This window comes from Pezoporus flaviventris, unplaced genomic scaffold (genome assembly GCF_033815535.1).
Source record: "Pezoporus flaviventris isolate CSIRO_AGI_PZ_B2104156 unplaced genomic scaffold, CSIRO_AGI_Pfla_v1 ptg000008l, whole genome shotgun sequence".
NCBI classification, from domain to species: domain Eukaryota; kingdom Metazoa; phylum Chordata; class Aves; order Psittaciformes; family Psittacidae; genus Pezoporus; species Pezoporus flaviventris.
In genome coordinates this window covers 2,402,974-2,426,341 of record NW_026892556.1, presented here as the reverse complement: position 1 = coordinate 2,426,341, position 23,368 = coordinate 2,402,974, and the positions used below count along the sequence as shown (strand labels likewise).

Here is a 23,368-nt window from a genome sequence, read left to right as displayed (position 1 = left end):
TATGGGGAATAAATGGCAATACCGTGCTACTTTCAGTTACTATGTCAAAAAAATATAGAAAAGCTTTATCAAACTGTAGAATTACTCCTTTTTTGTCTGTCCCCTAAATTCTGCAAGCTTTTAAATTGAAGAATGCTTGTAATTGTTTAGAAGGAGCTTTTTATGGGGGTAATAGAACGAATAAAGGACATTCATCCACTTGCTGCTCCAGGCAAGTTCCATGGAATGGATGGAAAGACAAACAAAATACTGTGTTACATTTGTAATCGATAGGTCTATGAATGAAATACGTTTACTTGAGTGGCTCAGCACTGACAGGCTGCAAGTCCTTAGCGAGGTGGCACATCTGGGATGCAGCAGCGTGTACCTGTGTGGCTTTTGACTTACTGTACGTGTACTGGAAAGATAATATGTGAGATGTAGCATCATGATATTATGGCATCATTAAATTCTTAATGTGTGTTATCATTAAGCTTATGAGCCAGCCATGGTTTAGATTGGCCAAAGGCTTTACAATATTAGGGAAAAAAAGGAGCCAGGAAACCTGAAAGTCTTGCTTGCAGCAGCATTAATTTGGCTCTGTCCACACAGAAATACACATTAATACCACTAAAATTATTTGCTGTTTTTTTCCAGCAGCTGTTCTCACCTCTAGTGTTGCTCTATGTGTAATCATAAATAGAGCCTATGTAATTCTGCTACACTGTAAAATTTAACATTGCACAATACACAGCAATGTATTATACGATGCGTATATATATGTGTAGTGTGATTTAGCTGAGTTAATCCTACTACTGTGGCTTTAATTCTTGCACTTCTCAATGTGTAAGTTTCTTCAGGTGATAACTGTGCTAGTGCATGTTTGGCATTTAATGTCTCTGTAATAAAAAGCCTTGTATTTAATGCACTCTGCTCCTGCTGTCTAATAATAAAGAAGTAGCATTCAGATGCTCACCTATGGGATATGACATTTGCATTTCCGATGCTTCAAGACAAGATACAAAAGAATTTGTTTTACAAATCAGAGGATTTTTATTCGCTTTTTTTGTGGACATGGGTCAGTCAATTTATTTCATCATCATGGCACCTTCCCAACAGAAAAGAGTGACATAATTCCTGCAGACACTGCAGGAACAGTGTGCAGAAAAAGTCTGAAAGGACCCTAACATTACAAGATCATTCCATTGGTTCTTTTTCTTTCTATTTTTATAGCAAACAGACTTGACCAGTCAGTAAATACCAGTGTTTCACAAAAATAAACCAGTAAAACTGCTTCCATTTTTATAACAGGCGGAGGTCAAAGACTTTCTTTTTGATGCAGAGTGTTGCTACATAAGACTTTCAGGAGCCCCTTGGGAAGGCAACTCTGCAGCTGCAGCAACTTTCTACTCTGGACATTGTTCATTGAGGTCCAGTTACTACCCAAGCCCCAAGTTATCTGACCTGAAAGCTGAAAGCTGCGATCCTGGGTGGTACTTCACTGCGCAGGGACATGGTGAATGCCCAGACATCACATCTCCCCGTGGTCTGGATGACTGCTGCCGTGGTGATGTACACCACAAATGGGCTTTGCCACGGTGATAACGGTGTCTGGCTTGATGAACACCATCACCTGGAGAAACAAGACTTTGTATGAGCAATACTGACTTGCCCTGACCTTGGAAGAAGAGCTAAAGGCCTGATAAAAGGAGGACATCTGCAGTAGAAGGTGCCGAAGACAAAACAAGGCCTAGAAAAGCAGGAAGTCAACAAGCCATAGTGGTGATTGGGTTAAGGGGCACGGTGTCTGGGGGAGATGGCAACCACTGACTTAACCCAGGACCATGCACCTTCACGTGCTAATTTACATGGCAAGCAAGAACAATTTACCCACTGGAAGGTAGAGAATTAATGATATATGTGATAATTTCTGACCAGTGAAAGGCAGTTTTTTGTCCTCTGAAACATATATAACCCGATGTGCGCAGGGCTCAGCCGCGCTGGCTTTGGGGAGCTGCCGCTTGGCAGACGATGAACCGCCTTGGCGCTGTGTCGGGACAACACCGGCGCTGCCCGGCTGAGGCGAGACCCGGAACGGGGCCCAGGAACGCGGCCCGAGAAGCGGGGCCGGCGGGGGAACGGGCGCGGTGCGGTCCCGGCCCGCCCGGAGGCGTTGCGGCCGTTCGGTCGCTATGGTAACGGCGGGGACGCGCCTGGCGCCGTAAAACCACAGGGCGCAGTCGCGCGGGCGCGCAGGCGCGTTGAGGGGGTCGATGGCGCATTACAAGGTAGGAGCGGAGCGAGCCCTCGGGGATGGTGTGGCCCAGTCCCGCCGCCAGCGCGGGGGAAGGCACCGGCCCTCCGCGTCCCCTCCGCGGCGGTGAAGGGGGAGCCGGGCGGGCCTAAGGAGCCGCCTCCGTTAGCTGAGGTGCGGGGGGAAGCGCCGCCGCGCTGACCGTGTGGGCGTCCTCCCTCAGGCCGAGGACTCCAAGCGGGAGCAGTTCCGCCGGTACCTGGAGAAGGCGGGGGTGCTGGACGCGCTCACCAAGGGTAAGTCCGCGGCCCGCGCTCGCCGCTTCCCTTCCCCGCGGCGGTGGGGGGGGGGCCCGCTCCGGTCGCGCTTCCCCCTCGCCGGGTCCGGCCCGGGGAGCCGAGGCCCCTGCTGGGGTACCTGGGTTCATGGTGCGCGGGTCGGTCGGTTGCTAAGAACCGCACGTGGAACGGGAAGGCGGCTCCTTCCTTCTTACGGGGTGTGTTGGAGACTTCTTGTCCGGCCGAGGTGCTTTTCTGTGCTCGCTTTCGGGCACAGCGACGTTGCTTGGAGGCTGTTACTCAGCCAGAGAGCTCCAGACAAAGGAAATACTTGAGGTGAAATAACAGCAAATACGCTCTTAAAACCACTTTGTTTAAAAGGATCCATTCTTGGCTGGAGTTTAGTGCTTCTCCTGAAGCTACTGAACCTGTGAGAGTGACCCCATAGCACAATGGGGAAACGGTGGTGCTAAACTTGATGCCTGTTTTGGCTTTCTGTATGGCTTAGTGTCTTTTAAATCCTTCTGAAGCCTTTTTGAGAGCCTTACAATAGTACGTGGATAAAAGTATTAATGTTCTTGGAAATCACACTGTTTAAAGAGAAAGTAGTAGATTTAGGATCTTAAGTGAATAGGTGCCACACTAAGACTCTCGGTCTGGTATGTGGGTACCATTTGATTTATCACAATACTGCACAGCCTGTGGGATGGCAAAATGAGGTCTTCCAAGCAGTGGGGCATCCTAATCTTGTTTTTCACTGAAGTGCTTGGCTTAAAACCAACTTGGCTGTGCAGTTTGTACATCTGAAACTGGGAGGAGACATCTAAGTATTGATGAAAGCAGATGTTTTCTATAGCCGCATGTGTGCCCCCGTGGGGAGGAGGGAGTGTTTATGTGTGGGACTTTGAGTATTCAGGAATACTCAAAAGATTCAAAGATCTATAAGTTCAGAACTTGGACTGAGTTTTCCAGATATGGAGTTGGTGGCTGGCTGGCTGTGCTGGTCTCAGTCAAACCGTTAGGGTACTGCTGCTGGTGTCTGACCTCGGTCCATAAACATCCAGTGTCACAAGCGTCAACAGCAGCCATTTAGTTTTGTAGCTGTAGGTGGTCAATGGAGGTTTGCTTTTATGTTGGAAGCTGTGGAAGTGCTGATGATGTCCTGTGTTTCAAAGCTTAAGTGGAAGTAATGGTTTATGACTGGGAGAGTCCCAAAACATTTAAAGACTTAAAACTGCTGATGAAAGCCAATACTATGGTTGTATGTGGACTGTATAAAAATTGCCCAGGCTGTTTTATGCTAGAATAGCCAAAAACTGTGGTCAGGGAATCAATACAGCTTCTGTCCTGCTGTCACTGGGTGGGATGCTCTGTTCCCTCCTGTACAGCAGATGTGTTTACATCAAAGTATATAGGTGAAAATCTTGTTACTTAGGGCAATGTGAATGTGACATTGCAGCTTGTGTGCCTTCTGACTGTTGGTACATGGTTTTAAAACTTAGAGTTGAATGGAATTGTTGCAATTGTTGAATATTTTCTATTTGCAGTGTTGGTAGCCTTATATGAAGAGCCAGAGAAACCAAATAGTGCACTGGAGTATCCTTTTTCTCTTCTGCTAACTGTTCATAGAGGCTTCAGACCCAACAGCTGTACTGCTTCTGACCCGTAGGTGAGCTGGAGAGGCTCCTTTACAGACTTACATGGAGAACGTGGCTTTTCTGGCTGCATTTTAGCTGGTAACTGCATTCTTCCAAGCTAACAGGAAGTCTGACAGGATGCAAGAGAAGTGTGTCTATCAGTGTGTCAGCAACTAGAAAGCTAAGTTAGAGACCTGTTGTGCTTTAAGCCGAGCCGGTAACTCAGAACCATGCAGCTGCTTGCTCACTCCCTTCCTTCCTCCCCCTGTTCCCGGAGGGATGGGGAGGAGAATGGAAAGAATGTAACTCCCACAGGTTGAGATAAGACCAGTCCAGTAACTAAGGTATAACACAAACCACTACTGCTGACACCAATAATAATGATAGGGGAAATAACAAGGGGAGAGAAGACAATTGCTCAGCACCTGCCAATTGATACCCAGCTTGACCTGAGCAGTGATCTGGGCCTTTTGGGTAACTTCCTGCAGTTTCTATACTGGGCATGATGTGCTGTGGTATGGAATATCCCTTTGGCCAGTTTGGGTCAGGTGTCCTGTCTCTGCTTCCTCCTGGCTTCCCCTCTTCCCTGGCAGAGCATGAGACTGAAAAGTCCTTGATTGGGGTAAACATTACTGAGCAACAACTGAAAACATCAGTGCTATCAGTGTTGTTCCCAGACTAAAGTCAAAAACACAGCATTGCACCAGCTACTAAGAAGGAGGAAAATGACTGCTACAGCGGAACCCAGGACAAGACCATTACAGACTATCTTAGACCTGCAGCATTAGATTTGAGTAATCACAGTATCTGTGGCTTCTGAAGTTGGCTGCTGCTTTGTTTTTTAATTAATGCAAGGGGGGTGTGGGAAAGTAATATTTTTGGTTTCCTGCTGGTTTTAAGCAGCTGCCCTGTTTTGGCTGTTGCTTCTGGTTTTTAGTATTCCTCCTAACTGTTCAGAACGTCTCCATTTCAGAGAGGAAGAGGCCGGTGCAGTAAAACATGAGAATTTGCCCTGTATATGCTGATGTCTTGTTGTCTTGTTTTTTTTTCTTTAAGGAATAATACTAATGAACTTGACAGACTTCCTTATTTTTGCACCTTCATCCCCTAGGATGAAAACCACTGTAGTAACTTTCAGTGTTTTAATGCAATTTTGGTCATATGTATTGCAGCATTAACTTCATAAGTATTAAAATTAAAATATGGTTATGTTATCTAACTGAATAAACACTTAACATCTAAATAACAGCTTTCTGAAGCATCATCTGGGAGCTTTAGCTCCTGAGAATCCAGAAATAGAGGCACTTCGCTTGGAAGTGGCAGAGATGAAAGAGAAATATGAAGCTGTGTTGGAAGAAAATAAAAACCTGAAAGCCAAGGTACAAGTCTACTTGGTGTCCCTCAGTAGTTCCACATCACGCCACAAGAAGAGTACTTTAATATGTCTACTAACTTCCTTCTATTAGAGTAACTGATGAGTGTTGTTGCATTGTATAGGCTGAGGGATGCTGATAAATGTTGTAGTACAGATTATTTTTTATGGGATGCTTCTTATATTCTCTAACATAGAACAGTATTGCAAAACTAGGGATTTTATTACTTGGTGGAAGTCTATATTAAGGCTAATCCCATGTCTTTATTCAGTCCTGTGTGGATGTGTTTAAGTTGTGGCAGCATGAGCTACATAATATCAGACAAGTGTGGTGAAAAAAAGAAGCTAATGTATCTATCATAAAGGCTTTCAAAAGGCAAACTGAAGGAGGAATATTCCATGTTGGTTTGTATGGCCTTGCACAGACTTGCTTGTGTCAGGATGTCACCAGTGGAGGCACATGTATCCATGTGGAACACTCATTTCTACTTTTCAGCTAAACCAGCCTGGTGGCCCTCTGGCTGCAACTACACTGGCTCTCAAGTGTTACCTGAGGCAGAGCCCTTGTGTAATGGGTCTCCAGTCTGGCTGAAAGGGCTCTGAACAACTCCCCCTTAGGAGAGGGCACTGATGGTAAACCTAACAACACTGAAGGAGACCTTTGAGAACCTGAAGCTAGTAGCTTATGTGCTGCTGCAGGTTTCCATGTGTTTGTTGGCAGAGGATAGCTGTTACGTGTAAACATCCCTAAACATGTGTTTAGGGACCTTAATTATGGGAGAAGGGAATACTGGGCATTACTTCTTTGTGTATCTCCTCTGGAGTGCCCTCTTGCTGTCTCCTTGTAATTCTTCTCCTTCTGTTACCCACTGCGAGTCCTTACAGCTCCATTTGTTATTTCTTACTAGGAAATATGGCAAAGAGCAGGATTTTAGGGGGAGTAGCAATAGATCAGTAGTTCACTTGGTGTAGCTGACTTTAAAGCAACCCATAGTAAGTAGTCACATGAAACCAGAGTAACCTGGGTTGTTGTTTAAAGGAATCTTTTAACATAGTCAGAACTTGTTGCAGGAAAGTCTCTTTCTGTAATCATGGGTTTACTTGTGCTTTCACCTTCTTCAGCCTTCAAATAATAACTCTTACTGTATGTGTTCCAGTATTTGTGTTTGGTTTTCCCTTTCTTTCCCTTACCACCTTCTGCCTGTCATTGGGACATACTGTAGAACTTTCCAGGGACAGAATGTGGGGAGAACATTACAGTTTAGCAGTCCTCTAGCACAAAATACATGCCTTTAATTGTGCATTTAGTGGTAATTTTGTGTCCAAATACGTGGTGGTGGTCTGTGCAGATCTGTGCTTTTCCTTGCATCTACTAGTCAGAATGTCAGGTATTTAGGTGGGGTAGGGGCAGGAAGGCAATAGTTAGTCCCTCTGTGGATAGGAAAAGTCAGGATTGTGTACTGGCCATCTGTGGTTAAATCTATGAGAATGCTATTTTATCGGTTCTTGTTGGGGACAGAGGGATTGCTCTAAGTTAGAGTTGCCATGAGGAACATGGGGGTATTAGAATTTATGTACTTTGTTTAATTTTACCTACTCCACAATTTGCAGGAGAGGGGAAGAATCTTCATTGAGGAAACTGGGCTGAGATTCAGTCCTAATGCTTGAACTGGTTTTGAAGCTTTATCTTTAGCGTAACTGAGGTCAAGTAAACACCTTCGTGTATTATTACTCGGGAATAACTTTGCAAGTAAAGGTCATACTTTAGTGCATTATTCCCTGGCCATAGTCTCCAGAAAGCACAGTGAAAGCTGGAATGATGACAGGGAATGTTGGTTTGGGTTCTGCTGCTATGAGTGATTGTTTCAGTGAAATCAAAGCTTAGAGGGCACTGATCATCATCAACTGCTATTTGAGATGAAAAGTACTTAACGAGACCTAGAACAAGGAATAGGGAACAAAACCTATATATTTGAAAGGCTATTTAAACCTCCTTGTTATAACTTCATGACTATACAATGTGACAGGCTGATGTTCTGAGGGATGGGATACTTTGTTGCCTGACTTGTATAAACGTCAGCGATGGATTAAAAGGCCCAAAGTAAATGGAACGCTTCCAGAGCAGATGTATTCCTACGTTTCTGAATGTAGAAAGTGTCTCTGAAATGTTGCAGCTAACTGAACTCCTCTCTTTAAATCCACAGCTGGCTCAGTATGAACCACCTGAAGAAGAGATGCCTGGTGAATAGCAGTAGTTCCTCCTTTAATATCTTGACTTAATAAAGGGCTTCCTGAGAACTGCAGTCTTTTTTTTGTGTGTGTGAACTCTGATGTCTAGTTTGTTACCTCATCATCTTAAAGAAACGATGCAGTATTGTGAGCGTGCAGCTGCAGCAACGCATGAGTTTAAGCAAACTGGCCAACTTTCTTGCTTTCTGTGCTTCAGGGAAGGTGGTAGTTGCGATGAATGCGTAGATAACTGAGCCTGCCAGCTTTGTGCAAACTCTGCTTCGTGGTCAACGGTCCTCTTAAACTGCTGATCTCTCTCTTTGGTTTTCTTTTAACTGGAGGGGATGACATGACACAGATGGACCAGCTGTGAACTAAAGCAGGACCTCCAAGGTATGTTCCAAGTTGATGCTCAGCACTGAGGGTGGGCTTCTGCTGAAGCTGATAGAATAACTAACTACTCATAGGAGCATGAAAAGGAGTGAGTGGAGTTGTGCTACATGGTGGATATAGCACAATGTTGGAGGTGCAGTACCTACTGAGCTTGCACTTTAATTTGCATGAGGTGTATGTGTTTCCATGCAGTTCATGTCTCTAACCCTGGGGATTTGATGCAGGTATACCTGGACAGTTCTGAACAGAATAAAACATTATTACTCATAATGGATGTCCTGTGTAATTAGTGGCACATGTTAAATACAATGTGGGGAGTTCTCTTTTCAGATGCATCTAATGTGGAAAAGAAAATCAAAATGTACCTTTTGAAGAGCTGCATTTGTCTCCTAAAACTGGGTACTTTAAAGGCAACTGATGGCAGGAAAAATCACAAGGAGGGAGAGGTGCAGTAGCTGTGTTGTGTATCAGATCTACTGGCTGTTAGTTTAACTTCTTTGTTTCTAGGATGCAGCTTGTCCTAGAGGTGTGTGGGATGGATCAGAACGTGTTCTGAAGGCAGTGTAGGAACTGAAATCAAGGGCTAACAACTGTAATTGGTGTTTATCTTACTAGTGCTGCTATTATTGATTTAGAGACCAGAAGAGAGCTAAAGGGGGGGGGAACACTGTGTGAAATCTGTAAGACAGTGCCCCAAAACCCTGCCCTGAACAAACAGGAAAAAACACCCCACCTTCTACAGCAAGTGAGAGAAGAAAGCTCACTGTAAGTTAGGACAATACAATAAGTTGTAGCATGTGGAAAGAGGGAGAGGATGATGCTGTCAAATGCTTTGTGCAGCTGCATGTGTGCTGTGAGTAACACAACCGGAGGAAAACAAACACTGCATGGGACAAGTCCTGCCAAAACAGCAGCAGGCGGGTAAGGTGTTGCGGTGAGGCTGTCATGGGGTGACAGAGACTATTCTGAGGGCTGTAGTACACGTTTACACTGCCCATAGCTGCCTTCCCTTCTCTCTGGAAGCAGCTGAATCGTGTGAACCTTGGCTTATGACGGGAATGACTTAACAAATACTTGTTGCAGCCTCAGTCCAGCTGCCTGCTCGTACAGATGGTGCCTGGAGAGAGCTAATGAGTGTTTAATGAGCATGAAACCCCTTGTTTCACAGCGGGGGGTCTCCCTGCAGCAGCCTCCCTGCCCGCCCTAAGCGTGCGTCCCGCCTTCCCCTCCCGAGCCCCGCCTCGCCCGCTCACGTGCGGACGCGCCGTCAGGTGACTCGGGTCGTCTGACCGGAGCCATCCTACCTTGCTGCTTCGCTGAGCCAATCAGCGCCGTGGAGCTCGGTGCCAGCCAATCCGCGGTGAGCTGTGTGGTGTCGGGGTGGGTTGACGGCGTAGAGGCGGCGCTGGGCCGGGCGCTGGCGAACATGGCGCTGCAGTTCGGCGGGGCGGGCGCGGCGGGCGCGGCGGAGGAGCCGCCGTTGGTGGGGGGGAGCTTCGGGGCCGCGGACTCCTTCCCCAAGGACTTCGGCTACGGGGAGGAGGAGGAGGAGGCGGAGCTGGAGGGAGGCCCAGGGCCCGGCGGGCCCGGTGGCGGCGCGGGAGGGCCTGGCGGCGGCGCGGGCGGGGCGGACTCCAAGCCGCGGATCCTGCTGATGGGGCTGCGGCGCAGCGGGAAGTCCTCCATCCAGAAGGTGAGGGGCACCGGCGGCTCCCCGCCCCGCCTGCCGCGCTGCCTCTCCGGTGCCGAGCTCTTTCTCCTTTCTGCGTTGCTGTTGAGGCGATTTCTGCTTTTTAACGTGGGCGAATGTGGCCAAGTTGGAGCGGAGGGAGGCTCCGGCTTAAAGACGCGTGTTTCCCAGGACGGACACCGATCGGCAGCTCTAGAGAAAAGGGTTATGTAGCATAGGTCGTAGCCTTTGTAGTTCTTCACTTTTAGCACTTCAGAAATAAAAGCGCCGTGTGCGGTTCAGGTGCGTGTTTAGCGCTCTAAGAGACTTGAGCTGTTGTTCTGCCTTTTGGTCCTTTGAAAGAGACTTCTGCTTTCGCATCAGAGGCAGCTTCTGGTTTCCTTCAGTACGGTAGACTGAGCAGAGAGTCACTGAGAGAGGAGGAAATAAAACAGTTTCAGTGCCTTAGATCTGTCGGTAGCTGTGTGAAATTGTGTTTCTTAATAAAAAGAAAACAAAACTGACTGTTTTCACTTGTGATGTAGCGCAAGGCAGGTGTAGTGCTGAGCATGATCCTTGCTCCTCAGTGCGCGCTTTGGATTTGCAGTCCCTATTATGAAGGTTTAAGGTGACCTGTTTTTTAGGGAAGGGGTTACTAGTGCATTGAGGTAGTTCTCAAGCTGCAGGCTTAGGGGCCTCAAGCTTTCTTCAAATGCAAGTGTGGAACCTTCAGATTTCTGCACGTTTTATGCAGAGGAGCCTGTTTTGGACGTTGCAATGTAGCGGGTCTGCTACACTACTGCTTTTAGCAGTCTCATGCAGACAACTTGGCACTCCATAGACTGTACTAGACTGATGGGTTCTAAACTGATCTGCAGACCTGCATCTTCTGCTGTGGGCTTTTCTGTCTTCAGACAAAGTTTACAAGAAGTACCGCATCTGTGAGTATTTTTCTCAGGAGCAGACTGGGCTGTTGTTGCTCTTCAGTCTTTCCAGTTATTCCCTGTAATTTAGGCCTAATGCCTGCACTGTATGTGCAAATGCAGTGGCTGCACTGATAGTATTTTTCTGAGTCTTTAGTTATGTGAACAGCACCAATTGTAGACCAGCAGCAAAAGCAGAGATCTTCCTGTATTATTCACAGTTGAAAAAAATGAACCCTAAAATAGAGAGAGAGAGAAGGAAGATTGAGGTAAGACATTAGACACAAGTTCTTCCCTGTGAGGGTGCTGAGGCTCTGGCACAGGGTGCCCAGAGAAGCTGTGGCTGCCCCATCCCTGGCAGTGTTCAAGGCCAGGTTGGACACAGGGGCTTGGAGCAAGCTGATCTAGTGGAAGGTGTCCCTGCCCGAGGCAGGGGGTGGGAGCTGGATGAACTTTACGCTCTTTTCTAACCCAAACCAGTCTGGGATTCTATGAAACATTAGCCTTGAGGAACTGAATATTTTTCCCTTGACCTTAAAAATGTAGGCTGACGTCCTACTTTGAATCTCACCAAGCAATCCATTAGCTATGCTGGGGGTGGAGTGGTTTGTCTTGCAGTTTTTTGACAGTAATTGTCACACTAGAGCTCTTTAATGGGTGACTTCTGTAACGGTGGAAAACACTAAAATAAGTAAGTTACCAAGCACTATATAGGAAACATCTTTCTTTTTGCAGCCCTGGTATTTGAACACCTTACACTTGTAGCAACTGTTATAATATAAAGTTGAGTTGCTTGAGCACAAGGATTGCTGTTGACCCTGCAGCAGACTGGGGGGATACGTACTAGTTGTGTTTGTTCAGGGAAGGGCTAAAATCACAGCAGGGCTTTTTGAGTAGTAGCAGTGAGTATGTTTTTCACCAGTGCAGCTGTAGTGTTCATCAACTGGAGTGCAAGCTTTCATCCTTTCTTTAGGGTGCTTGAAAGGAGAGGGTCAGCAAACACAACTCAGTTGTTACTAGACCCAGCTATTTGGGTCTCTAAAACTGAGATGTTATTTTTGTACACTTATATTGTAGTTTAGGATCAGGCTGATTATATTGTGTTGTAACGCCTGACACCAGACTAAAAGCAAAGGTTCCTTTAGAAATTACCTTTCCTCTCCAGTCTTAAAGCTCACAGTTGCTGCATTAACATGGTGGCTTTGCATTAGATCTGAATTTGGTTGATACAGATGAATTGGAAAGTCCTGTGTTAGACCTGCAAGGATGAAACAGTAACTGGGATGTGTGTGTCTGAGTGGCAGTGTTATTTAGACTTGTGAAAAGGTTTAATTCCGGTTGCTTGGTTCTGGTCCAGGGGAAGTTATTGCCTCAGCTGATGCAGAAAGTTCTTTACCAAAAGGCAAATGTACGCTTTAGAATGAATAAATCTCTTTGTAAGATTCAAGTCATAGGACTTTCACGGGTCTCTTCTAACATTCTAAAGTCAAGACTATTATTTGTGTTCTTTTACCAGGTGGTGTTTCACAAAATGTCTCCAAATGAAACTCTGTTCTTGGAAAGTACCAACAAGATCTACAAAGATGATATTTCCAACAGTTCATTTGTGAATTTCCAAATATGGGATTTTCCTGGACAGATGGACTTTTTTGATCCCACATTTGATTATGAGATGATCTTCAGAGGAACTGGTGCTCTAATATATGTTATTGATGCCCAGGTAAATGCATATCGCTGAGAATCACAAGGGAGTTTCCTTTTTGCTTTGTGTGAGAGAGGAATGGAGAAGCCAGTAATTTGTATTTTTATCTAAGTTTAAGACATCTGTTATGTATGAAAGGATGCATTGGGAATCTGACTTTGGGTGTGTGGTTTTATCTCTGTGAAGTGACTGGAACATACCCGCTGGTGGAGAGAGTGGAAAGGGGCGAGTGCTCTGAGCTTACCCTTCTACAGTAATAAAGAGAACCTGCTGTGCTAGATGGTCTGACTTAGCCCTTCCCTCTGCTGTTGACTGCTGTGGAGTTCATTTAATAGCAGCACGCTTCTGGCCTCAATTTCAAGTCCTGGTACTATTTGGTATCTGGTAGCTTCTAATGAACTTAGGTCATTGTACCATGGGAGATTACCTGGTTGGTAGGACCATCTTGGGGATCACCTTTTGCTGGAGTTGAAGTGTAACCTGCCCTTCTGCTCTGAAGCCTGTTTGTGTAGCTGAGCTTTGTATAGCTAATGCCACTTAATGTACATAACAGAACCTAAGCTACTCGGATTTCTGACACTCCAAAATATTCTACTCTCCCATACTTCTGTTAGTTACAGAAGGGAACTTCTTGCACTGAAATATTTTGTCCTTGTGCAGAATGGAATAGTTATTGGAGATAAGCCTTGTCATTCATTCCTGCCAAAACTGATTTACAGGATGACTACATGGAAGCTTTAACAAGACTCCACATTACAGTTTCAAAAGCCTACAAGGTCAACCCAGAAATGAACTTTGAAGTTTTTATTCATAAAGTTGATGGTTTATCGGATGACCATAAAATAGAAACTCAGAGGGATATTCATCAGAGGGCAAATGATGACCTTACGGATGCTGGGCTTGAAAAGCTTCACCTTAGGTGAGTTAAAAGTTCTGGCATGTGTGATTCTACTGCTGCTGATGTACATACAGATGAAGGTCTTTTAGATGTACTACTGGATAGGCTGGAGCAAGGCCTGTTAGTTTCTTAATATTGCACAAACTCTTGTTATAAAATACACTGCTGAATTTATTGGCCAAGCCTCAGCTGTTGGGCTGACCGAAATAATGCAGACTACTGGATCACATTCCAATCAATGGATTTATTCATCAACTCGACAGTAATTCAAGGGCCTTTTGCATACTTTTAATTCAGCATAACAGGCTGAACTTGTACATGTGGCCTGGAGGGGGCAGGGGAGGGAGAGGGGAAGCTGCCTGCCCTCTGATCCTGGCTGGCACTGACTTTTGTTTGGGTTTAAAAGCCTAGTCCCTTACTTGATGTTTGGCTCACTTTTAAGGTGTCTTCTACCAGCACCTTTTAAAAGGAGCTATCTGTTCTTTGGTTTTACTGCTATTTTGATTCTCTTGGGGCTTTTAAGAACTGCCAGTACCTATTGGTGAACAAAGCGGAAGACCAGAACAGGACTTGAAGAAATCTAGTCAATCATTTGCCTTGTGATAAGCATTCTGTAGGTTAAGCCTATTGTGAAGCAGATTCAAATCTTTCTGTCTGTACTCCGTTCTCCCAGGGACAGGGGAAATCTGATGTTTACTGTAGCTGCTCAGCAATGAGGTTCTTGGTGCAGTGGCCAGTTATATCTGTGATAAAGGCATCCCAGCTAAATCATCAGGCCTGAATGTTAGAAAACATAGCTTTAACATTTCTATTACAGTTCTGAAATACTCTTGGATCTTTGTTCTTTTTTAATCCTTTTCCCTCCTTCAGCTTTTATTTGACCAGTATCTATGACCATTCAATATTTGAAGCCTTCAGTAAAGTGGTACAGAAGCTTATTCCACAACTGCCAACACTGGAAAATCTACTAAATATCTTTATATCAGTAAGTGTTAATCTAACAGAACTTGGAGTGAAATATGGGGAATGGTAAAGTGAGCCCCTATGTGCTCTGTTATCCCAGTTACCTGTATTAGAAGCTCCTTCCTGCAGTTAAATTGTACTGGTTTGTGCCTTGCATGGGTTTCTCTAAATACTGCCAAAGAACAGTCTGGCTGTTTAGAACTGTTGTCTGGAAGTTTTCTGCCAGCACAGTATACTCATTAGTCTGCTAAGGCACTTAGTAGTCTAATGCAGATGTTCTTGACAAGAGACTTTTTATTTCATGTGGCCTATGAGACTTTTGCCCCTTTTCTGTTAATCTTTGCGTTTCATATAGAATTTGTGACATAGAAACTTGCTGCTGTATACTTTAAATCAAATAAAACATCACCCTAGAGACAAGGCTGCAGTAGCCTATTTCATTTAAGTTATGTCTGTGAGGCTGTTGCAGGCATGTGGACAACATGATAAAACCCAGTTGTGATAAAGGGGAGCTGTGCGGGTCAGATGTGTTGCTCCACATTACTACTTTTTTTTTCCTGTATTGGTAAAGGACTGTCTGTAATAACCTAATAATAAACTAAAAAGAATTCTATCAGAGTCCTCAGTTTTATTTTTGTCAACTAGAAGGTGATGTTGATATGTGATATAGCAACAAGGGTACTGTATTTATTAACTATATGCTCTAATTATTGATTCTGTCTTAAGCCTCTCAGTTATGTTTAAACCATTTCCTGCTCTTAAGAATGTGAAAGTGTTTGAATTCTACTTGAGATGTTAATAATGTAGTTATTTTAAAAAATTAATTTGAATCCTTTCTCTTTCTGAAGAATTCAGGCATTGAAAAGGCTTTTCTCTTCGATGTAGTCAGCAAAATCTACATCGCAACAGACAGTTCCCCTGTGGACATGCAGTCATATGAGTTGTGCTGTGACATGATTGATGTAGTGATAGATGTTTCCTGTATATATGGGTAAGTGATGAACACTCCTTGGAAAAAAAGTCCTTAAAAGTTGTAGAATAGGCTGCACACTGCACAAGTGGTGCTGGCTTTGTCCTCCAGAAAGATGCTATTGAGTGCTCTGTTCAGCATACTCGTTCTGTAACTAACTAGAATAAAGCCAAATAATTTGGCAGCTGGATCCAACATTTGTACTCTGTTTCCCTCTACTCCTGGTTTTAGACAGCCATCTGACACTTGTAAGTCAAGTGTTTAATGTAAAATGTGAATACTGCTGTGTCTCATTTGGCATGGTGGATGTAAGGCTGTTAATACCTGCACGTAACTGGGGCCAAGTAGCATGCTGTACCTCCAAAGTGTAACTTACACTCAGTGTGGCTTTGAGACGTGCTGCTGTTTTGTGAGGTCAACTCATTTCTTGCTGCCTGTCTCTGAGGGATGCATAGTGCCTGTTTCTCACAATTTACCCCTGAATTCTACTTCACAGTGGATTTCTGAAGTGGCTCTGGAGAAGCAGTAGCTTAATTTAGGACTGTGGTTGCAGCCTGGAAAATACAATGCTGCCAGGAAATACCACAACACTTAATAGGTTGTCTGCTGATGGTCAGCCCAGGGTTGTGTAACTGTTTGGTTTGGGTTGTTTTTCTTTTTTTCAGGAGTGAGTGCTTAGAAGTAGCTTGTCATACATCGTTTTGCTTTGCAGTATTTAATTAGTAACTTGCAGATAGAAAGCAGCATCCTAATCTTTTCTTGTAAATGCAGGTTGCTTTAGCTTAAGACCAAACAATGTCCTGCTCCTTGTTACACTCCTGCCTCAGCCTCACGAAGGAAACCTTTGTAGTAATTTACCAGAAGTAATTTTGCTGAGATGTCTCTCCATTGACATTTCTACATAGAAGTCCTGCATTAGAATCTTCAGACTAATTGCTTGATACCTTTACTGTGGCACTGTAAAGTTGGTGAGATAGTGAGTGAGTAGCAGTGACTCTGGTTTGAAGGTAAACTATGCCATAGTTTTTGTTGTATATAATGTACTATATACTACCTCTGTTAGGAATGCTCAGCTGTAAGCTCAGTATCCCCTAACCTTCCATAGCTCTTGGTTTGATAACAAAATAATAAATGCTGATAGCTTGCTCCTAACTGCTCAGCTAGTACAGTGTCTGGTGAAGGCCTCTACTCTCTTTAGGTCTAGCTTTCCAGAGAAACTTAAGGTGTGATAATGGTCTTACTTAAGACCTACACTGCAAGTTCTTCACTTGCTCACCATTCAGTATGAGCAATATTCTTTTAACTGCATTTAACAGGTACTAACATACTAGATAGTATATTAACATACCAGGTTATGTATTGTGTTAACTTATTCTTTCTTAGGTTAAAGGAAGATGGCACTGGAAGTGCTTATGATAAAGAATCAATGGCAATTATCAAGCTCAATAACACAACGGTCCTGTACTTAAAGGAAGTAACAAAGTTTTTGGCATTAGTTTGCATTCTTAGAGAAGAGAGTTTTGAGCGCAAAGGTAAGGACTTCCCTCCATTCTGTGGCTTGTATCTAATGTTTTTTATCAACTATAAAATACATTAATATGACTTTGTAAGTCACCTTCATTTCTGTGTAACTAAATATGTTCAGTTTCTTCTGGGAGGCATTTTCTCTTTTCCTAGAGATAGGCAGAGAGTTTATTCGCATGAGTCATTGTCCTTCTGCTGAATTGACTTGTGTAGCTAATGTGGCCTATATCACTACCATCTGCTATGGTACCTAACTATATAGTTAGTTGGATCTGTAGGAGATGATGGTACAAGTGGTCTTGCATATGTTACAGGGTAGAAATGACAGTGTGATTTCAAAGTATGATTTGAATCATGCCAGTCCTTCCCTTGGTATTTTAAAAAGAGAAAAAGAGGATATGTTCTTTTAATAACTGTACTGTATTTGATCTCAATGTTTTCCTCGCTGCAGTTAAGATGTATTTCTATGTCGTAAAGTGCAAGATAACATTTAAGTGGTGGTTGTGCTGTCCTAGTTGTTTTTAGGGGGTAGTCTTGTGTTGTCCCCTCACCTGCTGTTTAATTATGAATATACTGCCTGCATCCCAAGTGAGTACCATTTTATAAAACTGGGACAGTCTAAATAAATACTGGCATCAGTCAGACTTTGTTAATCTGCTGAATCCAAGTTCATACTAAAATAAGTAGCAAAATAGCTGGTAGTTAAATGAAACATGCTCATTTTGAAGCTCTGTTGAGTACGTAAATGTGCCAAGCTGAGCACAGCTTTTCCTCTCCCCTCTTTTCCTCCTTGACAGGTCTGATAGACTACAATTTTCATTGCTTCCGCAAAGCCATTCATGAAGTCTTTGAGGTAGGTGTTGCCTCCCACAGAATCTGCAACCATCAGTCAAGCGCCTCAAATATGAAAGCAGTGACTCACAATGGCACACCCAGGAACGCCGTCTAGAGGAGAGCGAAAGGCCCTGGATAGACTTGTCAGCTCTTCACTCCAAATTTTTGTGGAACAAGAGAAGAGTAGTCTGAAAGCCTGAAGTAACGTTTCACAGGAGAAGAGTGGTGCAAACTGTGGAGCAGCAGCTTGTAACTCATGTTGGACAACTGCAACTACTGTAAAAATACTTTGAGGCCAGTGGAGTGAGAAATGCCGGTTTGAAACCAGCTTTATTGCAAGAGCAGTGGGTTTTCAGTTTGGAGTCCTGTTTTGTAACAGTCTGACTGGTTGCCAGGTCAAAACTTACAAATGAATGAATTTTGGGTGAAACACTGAATGGTCACTTGCTCAAGTGTTTGTTTTTTTTCTTTTTTTAGATTATTCTATAAAACATCCACTTTTGCTTAAGTTTACCCTTTTGTCATGAACAACAAAAGTGGTGGCATTATTTAGGCTTGTGAAACTCAAGCTTTTTGTTTGGTGGGGCTGGTCTCACACATCATTCCATAAAATAATTCTTGGTCATACCGATGTGCTCAGAGTATCCTCATGGGTTCTGTACTCGTTCAGTGGATGCAAGGTAGAGCTCTGTTCTAGTGATTCTGTGGTGGTTTGGAGAGCTGACCTGGAGCTTCATTTTAAGAGATCGTGATACTTTGCTTTCAGACCACGCTTCTTGGTATGTCCCCTTTGAAGGAAGGGAAGTATTAAAAGCAGAAATAAACTACCTGCTCTCTTCTGCAAAAACATAGATGTTATATATCTGTGTGATTAATCCTATTCACAAAACAACTGCATGGCTAACTAAACTGGAATGTCTGCCATCCGTTGGAGTAAAGCAGCCACTTTCAGCTATTCCCAAGTGGAAGGATTATAAAGTTAATGGCTTCTGATGGTGGATCTCTCTACCCTCACTGATAACCAAGACAATTCCTAGGAAAATGTCTGAGGGCATTATCCTTGCATGGCAATTAAATTTCAGTGTGCCAGAACCTACTAATAATACTGGACCTTGAAAGTGTGTTGATTCCATACTGTGGCAAACACCTTGTTTGTCGCCATGCAATCCAAATAGAATAGTGGTTTGTTTTTTTCCTGATTTTGTGAATGCTGGCTTTCATACTATGGGAAGTATATCTGAATTCTTTTAATCTAATTTATTGGTATTGGTATTATTACTGCAGATGTCATACTGTACATGAGCCTTGCTATGCAGTAAGCTCAGCTACTGGCCCGTAAAGATCTCGCCTCTTTTTACCTGTCCCTGTGTGTGTATCGGTGTTGCGAAGCCACTGGACCAACTGACTATATAAAGTGCCACTATAAAAGTTTCTGCAAGAAGATCTGTACCTGTAAGCAGTCTCTGCAACCGATGTATTTATGTGGTCACAAATAACCACGGGATTGCTTCTGTGCTTAGAGAATGGATTTTCATCAAAATATGTAAAAAAGAATATACATGCATTAACATTAGGTTGTATGCACATGCTGTGTAAATGTTTTTCCTTTGTTTTAAAGATGTTGTACGATACTAAATACATAAAGGATCTGCTCCCAGAGTTACTAGGAGACTTGAGAATTCAAGTGCTCTCCTTCAAGTCTCTTAGTAGCAGCTGTGGTTCTGAACTGAGGCTGAGCCCCTTTTTGGTAACGGAACAGCAGGGTTTTTTTTAAGGAAGTGTTGTGGGCTTGTAAGATCAGGTTTTGTGGCTTGCAAGCCCCATCCCAGTGTTCTGGTACTCAAGGTGAGAGGAAGTAACTGGCAAGATCCCAGGAAGGAAGAAATCATTCCCATTTGTGCAGTGAGTTTTCCATGTTTGAAGTACACGTGTATGTTCCTTTCTTTGTCTTCACTCTCTACCTGATTTTGTGCTAATAAAATGAAAAAAGGTGAAACCGTTGTACTTGTTTCTGTCCGAGGGGGAGACACTTCAGCAGCAGGCTATAGGGGCCTTATATGCTTAAGCAAATTTTATAAAGCCATGTTATGTTCGCAGTATTTTTAAGGTTAAATACCGCCTTCCCCTATGAGGCTTCAGTCAACCTAAGCTTTCCGTTCAGTGAGAGCTGACCTCAAACTCAATACTCAGTTTTTAGAGGCTGACTTTAAAGGCATATATTATTTTCACTATTGCTAGCACAATACTGGCTTTAAAAGTTCCATTTATTTCTACTAAACAGCACCGTATTTGCTGAGTTTACTAGAACTAGTTGTAAGGTCCTTCCTAATACTAATGCATTTAAGTCATGCTGCTATTCAAGCAGTGTCACTTAACCTGTTGCTGCTTTAGTGACAAAGCAGTTTTTGGCTTCTGCTGAAATCTGCTGCTGGGAAGGGAGGGGAAGAGTGGGAATTGTGCTTTATTTCACCTGTTTTCCCTTCCTGTGCTGAGACAAGGTAAGGCAACATCACAATCATGCCAATAAAAGGACTTAAATTGTGAAGGGAAACCATCAACTACTGCTTCACTTTCCTGCCTGTTTTTCCTTCTGAACCTGCAGTGGTACAGATGCTCTGCTGTCTTCTTTTTGCTGCTAAGGAGAAAAAAGGTGCAGAAAGAGGGAAAGGGAATAAAACCCTTTGAGGAATTTAAATCCTTTAAGTGATAAGTAACGGATAAATAAGATTGTCAAGGAATAAATTAGATCTTGAAGGGGTAAATAAGCTCTTCAATGGATAAATAAGATATTTAAGGACTAAGTAAGATCTCTTTCTGACTGCGGCACTCCCTTCTGCGGTACCTCTCAAAGCACCAGCTGGTTGCTGATCTTGGGCTGGGTTTCCAGTTCCATGTTGTAGGGGTGAGGAGGAAAGGTGGGGTAAGCCAAGCCTGGGCTGAGAGGGCAGAGCAATACAAGATGGTGTCTGTCAGCTGCCCTGAATCACTGACTCAACCAGGTTGGAAAAGACCTTTAAGTTTAGGCCAAGGCCACCACAACCCCATGGCACTGAGGCCTCGTTTACCCGGTGTGTGAACACTTGCAGGGACGGTGACTCCAGCGCTGCCCTGAGCACCCTTTCGGTGCCGGTTTTAACCCGCCCGTCCCCTCAGCCCTCCCTCCCCTCAGCCCTCCACAGCGGCCGCGCGTTACCCTGCGCACCTGACGGGCGGTCGCGGCGGGGTCTCGCCTTCATGCAGCAGCAGGGCAGGGTTCTCCTTCCCTTTCGCCCTCCGCAGCACCTCGTCTCCGCGCTGAGGAGCCGATGGCGGCCGCTCGAGGAGCCCCCCGCGGTCGGGCCGAGCCCGCCTGACGCGCCCAGGCAGCAGGGGGCGCCCCATGGCGCTGAAGGCACCTGTCGCCGGGCTTCCGGGCGGTTTCCCGCCGTTGTTCTCCACAGGCGGCGATGGCGCCCGCGCTTTACCTCGGCTCCCCTCACACCTCGCCTCAGCGCACCTGAGGGGAAACGCGCTCCCGGGTCACCGTCCGCGGGCCTGGCGCGTTCCTCCGGTCAGGGTAGGTACCTCCTGGCACCCCTGTGAGCCCTTTCTCAAGGAGATCTCTCAGAGATGTTGCGTTCCCTCAAGAGCGGAGCGGATGCTTTTCAGCTCCCGGCACCTGCTCGCGGTAGATGGCACTCTGGTAACATGCCTGCGAGAAGGTTTTTTTACTCTCTTTCCCGAAGTCGTTTTACTCGCTGTCTGTCTTGGGGCTTACCCGGGACAAGAGCACATCCACTCTGTGCTGGGACGAGTCCAGACGGGTTTGCAGTTTGTCCTTGAAGACTGAGAAAACTTTTAGCACAGAGCAGTTGGGGAAAAGCTTCTTTAAATCTGCTTTGTTGAGTGCTGTGGCTGTATCCCAGGTAAAGCGTTTTCTTTTTAATTTCTTTACGTTTCCACTCACTCCCGCTACTGTGTATGTCACAGAATGTTTTCGGTTTGAAGGGACCTTAAAGCTCTTCTAGTTCCAACAGCCTGCCATGGGGCCATGAGGCCATCTTCTTCCTTCCTTTCCTATCCCCACTTTTGCCTTTTCTAGCCCAGGTTCCTACCCTGACCGTTGGAAATGGGTAGCAGGGGAGAAGTGGCCTTTAAAAAGGACTTTTAGAGGTGTTTTGTCTGAATGCTGGAGTTCTTTTTGAGTAAATTTGGTAAAATTGTCTTATATTGTCTGGATAAATAGCATTTTGTCCTCCAGTTTGTTCAAGTGCAAAGTAAATGTGCAGAGTAAAAGTGCAAGTTTTCCCTCAAGATCCATCATGTTAGGATTTTTTCCTTTGTGTTATGAACAGTATTTTTCCATGTCTAGAACTGTTATTATATTTCCTTATTTCTAATATGACCGTTCATCTTGGTTTTACAACTGTACTGATACCATTTTAATGTCAAAGAAGGGGTACAGAGATGATGGAGAAAGCTGTGGCTGGTGGTATAAAGAGAGAGAGTGACGTCAAGGTGCAGCGTGGGCACTCCAGAGTACGCGCTAAGGAAGGAAAGTCTTCTCTGAGAAGATGACCCAGTACATAGAGCAGGTTACCCAGAGAATTATGGGTCTCCATCCTCATGGTTTCGAGCTTCAGGTAGGAAAAGCTGGGGCTGATCTCATCTAGCTGCAGAGAGCACTTGGATTTGATGACATTCAGGTGCTTCTTATGTCGAACAGGTCTGTGAATGCTGCAAGATACTTCTAGCTCTGCTAGCTGTAGAGTATAAGCAACCAATAAAAATATTCTATTTTGCTCTGGTATTTGTTTTGAAAGCTTTGACTTTTCTGGGCATAAGCAGCCACTGTTTTGTTGATGTTATTCACCTAGATGGTTGTGTTTAGGGTGAAGTATTAGTTAAAGAATTATTAACAATGTTATATTCAGCATGAAAAGAAATGTCACTGAGACAGCAAATAAGATGTCCTTTTTAAAAATTCCAAGTTTCATTATTTCACAAAGGTGTAGACCAGTATTCCATCCTTTTAACAGTTGAGTTTAAAACCTGCTGTGAAGTGAAGCAATAGATCTTATATAGGATACAAGCTACTTTTATGTTAATTCCCTGCTTTTGTGTCACTTAGGGGCAAGTAAGCCTTCCAGCTCCAGTCATGACTCATTATGTCAGGCACTTACTGTACCTCCTCAGCTGTGCAATTCATACACAATAAAAAGCATGACAGCATTTTTAGCTACTTTGTTATACTACTAATTTCTTGGCTTCTTGAACAAAATACCTTTTATATCTTCAAGCAGAGTGGTGTAGTTTGAGTCTATAATATTGATTGTGCCTGCCTGGGAATGGTTTTAATGGTATTTTGGGAATGTAAATAAAGGTACTACTGTTTTATTTTTCATTGCTGCTGTGACAGCATTGATCCCAGAAACAAAATGTTAGCTGTATCAGATAACCCCCCCCCAAACAGACTCCCAACTAAACCCCATAATATTTAGTGATAATATAAATTGCTAGGCTTGTCTTTCACTTTAATGAACAAAAATACAACCCCTTAGTCCTTTGTGTGGTATGAATATTGTTTACTGGGCTAAGAATTTCAGTGCATCATTTAGAAAACATTTTCCTTGGTGTATTCTTGAACTCTACCATCATGAAGGGTTCATAGGTGTAAGTGTTAAGGGGAGACTTCCAGGTTACTGTCTTAGAGTTATTAATTGTATATTATTTCTTCATTACATCTAAGAGGTATCCTCAAAAC

At 44.1% G+C, this 23,368-nt stretch overlaps 3 protein-coding genes across 3 annotated transcripts in view; 2 read left to right on the top strand and 1 right to left on the bottom strand.

Annotated features, from left to right (window-relative positions):
* The window catches only part of RPS6KA1 (ribosomal protein S6 kinase A1), a 328,808-nt gene that overhangs the window by 141,592 nt on the left and 163,848 nt on the right, over nt 1–23,368 (bottom strand). The gene's annotated exons all lie outside the window — the stretch shown is intronic.
* On the top strand, nt 2,131–7,818 carry MYCBP (MYC binding protein). Its single transcript, XM_061449855.1, has 5 exons — nt 2,131–2,267; nt 2,457–2,529; nt 4,059–4,107; nt 5,398–5,527; nt 7,725–7,818. Exons 1-5 carry the CDS (start codon nt 2,253–2,255, stop codon nt 7,767–7,769), a joined length of 312 nt encoding a protein of 103 aa, XP_061305839.1. The 5' UTR covers nt 2,131–2,252; the 3' UTR covers nt 7,770–7,818.
* RRAGC (Ras related GTP binding C) lies at nt 9,554–19,621 on the top strand. Its single transcript, XM_061449854.1, has 7 exons — nt 9,554–9,835; nt 12,251–12,454; nt 13,156–13,355; nt 14,205–14,319; nt 15,146–15,288; nt 16,651–16,799; nt 17,589–19,621. The coding sequence occupies exons 1-7, from the start codon at nt 9,569–9,571 to the stop codon at nt 17,738–17,740; spliced, it is 1,230 nt and encodes a 409-aa protein (XP_061305838.1). The 5' UTR covers nt 9,554–9,568; the 3' UTR covers nt 17,741–19,621.